This window comes from Hevea brasiliensis, chromosome 4, assembly GCF_030052815.1.
Source record: "Hevea brasiliensis isolate MT/VB/25A 57/8 chromosome 4, ASM3005281v1, whole genome shotgun sequence".
Classification (NCBI taxonomy): Eukaryota; Viridiplantae; Streptophyta; class Magnoliopsida; order Malpighiales; family Euphorbiaceae; genus Hevea; species Hevea brasiliensis.
In genome coordinates this window covers 93,056,935-93,064,015 of record NC_079496.1, presented here as the reverse complement: position 1 = coordinate 93,064,015, position 7,081 = coordinate 93,056,935, and the positions used below count along the sequence as shown (strand labels likewise).

The 7,081-nt window shown below is 33.9% G+C and overlaps 1 protein-coding gene across 1 annotated transcript; it reads right to left on the bottom strand.

Moving 5' to 3' along the window:
- Positions 1–565: 565 nt before the first annotated feature.
- LOC110667957 (vacuolar-sorting receptor 6) lies at positions 566–6,811 on the bottom strand. Its single transcript, XM_021828969.2, has 13 exons — positions 6,262–6,811; positions 4,865–5,557; positions 4,697–4,785; positions 4,493–4,562; positions 3,387–3,470; positions 3,182–3,258; positions 2,980–3,061; positions 2,353–2,435; positions 2,154–2,220; positions 1,929–2,057; positions 1,246–1,349; positions 928–1,045; positions 566–812 (listed from the first exon to the last, which is right to left on the bottom strand). Exons 1-12 carry the CDS (start codon positions 6,569–6,571, stop codon positions 929–931), a joined length of 1,905 nt encoding a protein of 634 aa, XP_021684661.2. The 5' UTR covers positions 6,572–6,811; the 3' UTR covers positions 566–812; position 928.
- Between the last annotated feature and the right edge of the window lie 270 nt (positions 6,812–7,081).

The following is a 7,081-nucleotide window of genomic DNA, read 5'->3' as shown; positions in this document are numbered from 1 at the left end:
AGTATAAATGAAAATTTAGAAAAAACTATTATTTAATCTCTGTATTATAACGAAATTAATAATTTAATGTTAATATTTAGAAATATATATTAGTTAGTCCCTAAGTTTTGATTTCATCATACACTTTCGTCACTCCATTTATTTATCTCAACTTTTGTTGTTAATGATAAACACTTTCGCTTCTAAATTTTAACCGATCACAAACATTTTTATTTTTGAGTTTTTGTCATTATTAACACTTTTGTCTCTCATTGACTATCTTTTAGTCTCTTAACTAATGGTTAAATTGACAAAAATGACGAAGGTCCTAATTAGTTGACAAAATCAAATGTGTAAGACTAAATCAAGTACTTTTAAAAAATATGAGGACCAATTCATTAATTTCAATATAATTGACAGACTAAATAATAATTTATGCTTGAAAATTTTAGTTAATTTTTAAAATTGGGAAATAGGATCAATTTGACACAAATTTCAACTATGTGCAGTTTATATATATATATATATATATATATATATTGTTTAGTAGAACAAATACCATGCATCCTTCTAAAATCTACTAACATGTGATAAAGCAGTATTTCATTTTACACATCCTTCTTTTGTTTATTCTTTCACCTTTCTTAACTGTATTGGTTATCCATCTGCGTCCCTAATTAATCCTTGACGCTAAATTTATACCTCAACTATAATGCAGAGAAAAGAAAATTTCCTTCAACTATTTTTCTATATCAATAATTCGCAAGGTCCTGAATGTAATGTAGATCAAGAATTGGACCTCTCTCTGCTTCATGTAAGAGTTGCCATTGGATCTGAAAATTTAGCAAGTAGAATGTCACAAAACATGACAGCATATGAATCAATTGTATGAAAACATTTGAGGAGTACCAAAGTTAGACCAGCTATAGAAGGAAAATAATTTGCTACCTTACACAGATGTGCTCTGGCGAAGCAGTTGGGCTTCAGTTGCAACTTCATTGTTATGTTGCTTGTCAAGTGGCATGTACTGTGACATAATAGCCATGATCTCCGAGTCCATGTAAGACTGCAAATGGAAAGAGAAATGTTTATTAGTGAAGAATTCATCACCAATAAAAGAATAGATAAACTCTCGATGAACTTAGCCATTTGCAAATTTGTGAGATCTTGAATTTGAATTCTAATTAGAGATAAATCAACAAAAAAAAGGGGGGATAAATTGATATGAACATATCAAGTTGATCTATGGAGTGTATTTAGACATACCCGAAGCCTGTATTTGTAGAATATATAACCAGCAAGACCAGCTCCTGCTACAACTGCTACGAGCACAAATGTGAGGAACCATCCAAATTTAGATCCGTTTCTTTCTGTCAAATAGATGAATGAAGAAAAGTTAAAATATTTCAGTCATTAACAAACAGAAATCCATCATTTCAAACTTGGGTGATACGGGTAAGTAGAGGTTCCATGTGAAGAATGACATTCCCAAATATTAACATCTGCGAGTTATGCAATAGCTAAATTGCAGTGGTTTATCAAGAACTTAGCAAGATTGTTATTTTTTATAAAAATTCCAAAAAAAAATTCAAAACTACAACTTCCTCTTGACAATAGAGGTTTGGTTACCAATTAGGTTATAAATAAAGAATCTCCCAACTTAGATTCATAAAGCAAAAGCTGCACTTTTCATGGACGTGAAAAGAGCATTCCAAATGCAAAAGGGACCCTTCTTTGCAAGGGTCTTTCTACACTCAATATTCAGAGACATTTTCTCAACTTGAGCCCATGAAGATTACAGAGCAACCTTATGGCTGTGCAAAGGCTTGGCCTCTTTTCAATTTTCATGCATGGGAAATAACCTGAAAACTATCGCAATAGACACACAGGTTGATTGTCATGCCACACAAAAGATTTACAGGGTTTATGACACTATTTTATTATCTTACCAATGCAAGCATCTTGTTCCTTTATATAAAGGAGGTCTCCCTTACACTTGCACTCATATCCGCCCCAAGTATTCTTACAGGAGCAACCACCACATTGACAAGCAGTACGTTCCTTGCATTCATTGGTGTCTGGTGTGCAACAGAATTAAAAAAAGAAGAATTGTTAGAGATAAGCATATAATTAAAATGTGCTCAACAATGATACAGATAGAAGGGGAAAAAAACCTTCACACTTGTCATGACCATCCCCATGAAAACCTTCTGGGCACTGACAGCCTGATAACTGGGACTCCTATTTCGTGTATAAAGCAATTTCATCAAGATGGAAACAAGAAAGAGAAAATTATTGATTACAAACCAGAAAAGATAAAATAAAAAAAAATCAGTAAAACCAGAAATTAAACAATGCATAAAATCACTGAACTGAGCAAGCTGAGAAAGTTAACCCATTTCTTTCTTCTGACCAGCATCCTCCATTACCTATAGTACATCTTGCAGGTCCAAAAGCTGTCATCAAAGATAAAGTGAGAAGATTATGTTTAATCATCGATGAGATAGATTATGCTTAATCATGCTTATCCGCTTCACTTCACTCCAACTATTTTAAACTTAACAACAGAAGAAACATAAATATCTGTCCTTCCCTTAGATTGTTTGATAGAAACTTGTAATCTCACAGCTTGTATATTGGTCATATAAGCTGATGTGAATTGTTCAAAATTTTCAAGTTTCTACTGATACCAAAAGGGAAATTCTATATTTTGCCTTCTACAGTAACCAAAGATTATGTAATTTATAAAGGCTAGAACTAAAAGTGTATAGCCCTTCCTTTCTGTTCGATGTTGAGGCTCAAATAGGCCAGTTCTACATCGTATATTCTCTCATCCATTGTTATTAATATTCAGATCTGGATGTCAAATTGGGAAGACATTTCACATTATTCACTAATATCACAATAACTATTTTCTATAGTCACAATGTTCTTTTTCTGTTACAAAATTCATTGATAAACAAAAAACATACTTCTCAAGTAGGGAAAAGAAAAATGTACCTTCACAAGATGCATAGCCATCTCCTCTGTACTGTACACCATTCACAACTGGGCACTCGCAAATTCTTCCCCTAAATGTGTCCTAACCAAGTTCATGATACTATCAATATATATCTAGGGGAAAAAATAAAGAGCAAATTATATAGAATGGTAGAATGGTTAAAGTAGAGCAATTTTCATGAGGGAGCTTGTATCAGTATACCTTGCAAGCAGTTATGTTAGAATGTTTGTCCTGCCAACAGCCTCCATTCCTTTCAAGACACTCATTTGTCTCAAGATCTATGAAAACAAAACAAAGCAAATTGAGAAAAATTTACCAATATATAATAATAAGAGCACATTTTTCTTTTCAACTGTGAAGTAAACACTAAACAGCCCCAGTTTGAAGGTAAAATAAGTAAATCAACCTGAATTTAAGCAGATTGGGGGATCAGTGGTCTCCTTAAATCCAGAACATATGGCCTTCAGCACAGTAGTTCTCTCCAATTTTCCTTCAGGGAAAGAAAATTAAAAAAAATAAGCAAAAAAAAAAGCTTCGTTATACATTAATATTCAACAACTAGTGCAGAAACATTAGCAAGAATTTATCAGAAAATATATAGAATCAGTTGATAGATAAACAATTGTGGCTAGCTGAGTGAAAATTAAACAATTTCATAACTTTATGGGTTATAGAGCAAAGGGATAAAGAAATTAAGCAAAGCAAATGGGGAAAGTAACCATGAAGGGAAAAATTAAATTCTAAATTTGTGGAAAAGATGAGACGACTGATCAAAGACAGAAAGTAGAACAAGTAGCTGAAAGGGATGTCGTAACCAAACAAAATTGGGAATAAGAAATGCCGATAAACCAAAACTATAACATTTATAAACCCATTGCAAACAAACTACATTAGATAAGCAAACTGTTAGAGATCTGGAGAGCGCAAAGCGCCTAGGGAGAATCCTTCTTTGATGGGCCTTGTTAAAGAACACACTCATAGGCTTGACACCATATCCAATCCAAAACCATAGACAGTTCTTCCCACTTATATCCCATCTTTTTCCGACGTAGGAATTCCACACTTGTATATTCCCAACACAAACAAATATAGAAATGTTTTTCATCAAAGCCAATTACATACTCTTGTTACACATAACTGGCAAGTCAGATCATGACAGCCCAATATTATTTAGAAATTAGAATGGAAAGAAATACAAGATAGAGAGGGAAAGGGTACTGATTAACTCTGCCTTTCTGGTCAGCTAATATAACGATTCAAGTAGTCTATGTTATAGGCAAAACTGCTGGAAACCGGGATTTGGAATACCGAAATGATTAATAGATCTACTATGAAATAGCACTAACATATTAAATTTAATTAGAGTCAAATGCACTTGCTACACAACTCAGAAGACAATACACTACAGAGTATGTGCTAAAATTTCAATGTGCGGGAACACATCCATTCAGTATACTTCAATTATACACAATGACAAGATATATAATTCATTCATGGCCCTTGTATACGAACCTCGATACTGAACATTATTAATAACTAAGGTTGGTAAGATGGTAACATCACCACGAGATCCTCGCCCAACCTAAATTCCATTAAAAAGAACAAAAACAATGGCGTACATTAGGTACAGCCATACGTTTCCGAGACATTTGCATCTCTTGGTGGGGTGTGTGCCAGAGAATATAACAGAAAAGGTGTCAAAAAATGAAGCATGACCTGGAGTTCTTGCTCAGCTTTCAGCACTTCATTCTCCACATCAGCTTCAGGATCACCCATGCACTTTTTGATCTTATCAACAGACAGATCTGTGTTGATAACTATAAGCATAAGAAACCTGATCCAAGAAGGATTCTATACAAAACAATACCACATAAGAGAACTCACCAAATGATTTGAGAACTTCCTCAGCACATTCTTTGCTATATCTATTCTCCTTCATGGAACACCTAATATGGAAATCTGTCACATAATCCCACCAAACCCATGATCGGCCAATCTCTTTGGCAACTCTATAGACACAAAGCTGTCTCAAGTTCTCATACACCACATCTTTACCCTGATATCCCTCCCCAAAATCCTGCTCTGGATCAGGCGCACAGTATCTCCCATGGTTTATGCACTGAGACTTGCACTGACTGCTAAGAATAAAAGCTTGTGGGCAATACCAAGTAATATAGTGTGGTGTGAACAATGTGTAACCCCCTTTCTCAAAGATTTGAGCATGACCTTTGAAACTTTTCACGAATTCCATCTGCTCATTGCATCGAGTCCCACATTCATCATTGCTGTTTGTCCAAAACTCGTACTCAACTTTCTGGTCAGGATTTGGCACTGACTCTCGCCAGTCCAATTTGATCATAACATCTTCTCCATTCTTCAAGGCTTGCTTCAAGCTCTCACCAAAAGATCTCTCTATCAAAGCTGATGGGATTTGAATCTTCTCTACATACCCATCTGCGTTACCATTTGCCTCAGGAGAGTCCATAGTTATTAGTGGCTCATCTATATTATCAACAACTACCACTGCTGCAGCTCCAGCTTGCTGGGCATTCCATACTTTCAAAGCAAAATGGCATTCTGCATTCACCAAAAGAAAAACAAAAAGATCAAAATTAAATTTGGGAATATAGTAACAGGAATCTCTATTTTTATGAATGTAAACAGTAGACTTAATTAGAGAGTGCTGCTTACTGAACAGGAAGATTTTTTTTTTTTTTTTTATAATTTCCACACCACCAAAGCACGAGATAATAAGAATGGGAAACTAAAATTTTGAGAAGCATTTGAAAATCACCTAGTTGCTATGCCATCAATCTATAAAAATGGAAGCATAGAAAACGTAAGAACAAAGAGAACCAAATAAAAAAGAGTGGATTTTTTTTTTTTTTTTTCATTATATAGGAGGCAGTGGGTTCTGAGGAAAAATCTTGGTTGGACCCGATATTGTGAACCTGAATCCAAGACATATTGAAACTCAATAGTATTTTATTACCTCTAACCTTAACTAACGGATTTTGAGGTTGGGGAGAAATTGACAATCCAATAGGTTAAATATCGATTTGTCTTAGAAGCACAATACTTATAAATGATTGGATATTTTTACAAAATTGCTTGATGAAATTAATAAGAATAATCTTATCATATCAAACAATTCATCAAGATCAAAAGAATAATCCTCCTCAATCTAAAAGTAAATGGAACACAGTTGTAGTGTTAAAGCCTAGAGTTACAAAGAAAGAGAGACAGACGGCTCTAATTAGAAAAAAGAAAACAAGAAATACCTCCGCGATCAAGAAGAAGAATGGTGGGATGACAAGACATAGACCTGAAAGGCTTATCACCATCAAAGGGCTGACACCCCAAAGGTTCTTTATCAGAATACACGGCAGAACCCACCATCAACCCACCATAATCTGGTAAACCGAAGTTGCCTATTGCACTGTCCTGTTTTGAACTCAAATTCAATGGAGACAATACACTTATGCTACTCTTCTCCACAACAAAACGACCAAACACACTGCTCATCACAAGTGTTGATGCCAGAAACAAAGACACCAGGTTTCTGAAAAAAGCCATGCAAATGGTCATCATGACGAAGAATCACACAAAATAAAAGATTTTGGGTTTAAGGTATAATGGGTTGGGTTGGGTTGACTCTTGCTCTGCTTGTTTCCTGAGAAAGAAGTAGAGAGAAAATGGAAATGAGGACGTGAGTGGAGAGAAGACTTTGCAACGGTCTTTCCAAGGACACAGAAAATTCAGAAGTTGTAGCGTAGCTTGAAAGATAGATAGAAAGAGAAATTTAGGTTGACGGGTTTACTTCAGGTCTAGTCTATGTATAAATAAATAAATCAATCTTGAAGCTGCACTTTGCTAAATTATTTATTATTAATTTTTTAATATTATTATATTAATAATCTGTTAATAATTTAAGTTATATTTAAAATAATACATTATAATCCATATAATTAATTAATAAACAATAATTATTTTTATTATAATACCAATTTCCATTTAATTATCATACTTATTATTATTTAAATAAAAATAATTTAATTTAGTACCATCATTTAATTAGTTTAATTTAAATAATTATCATTT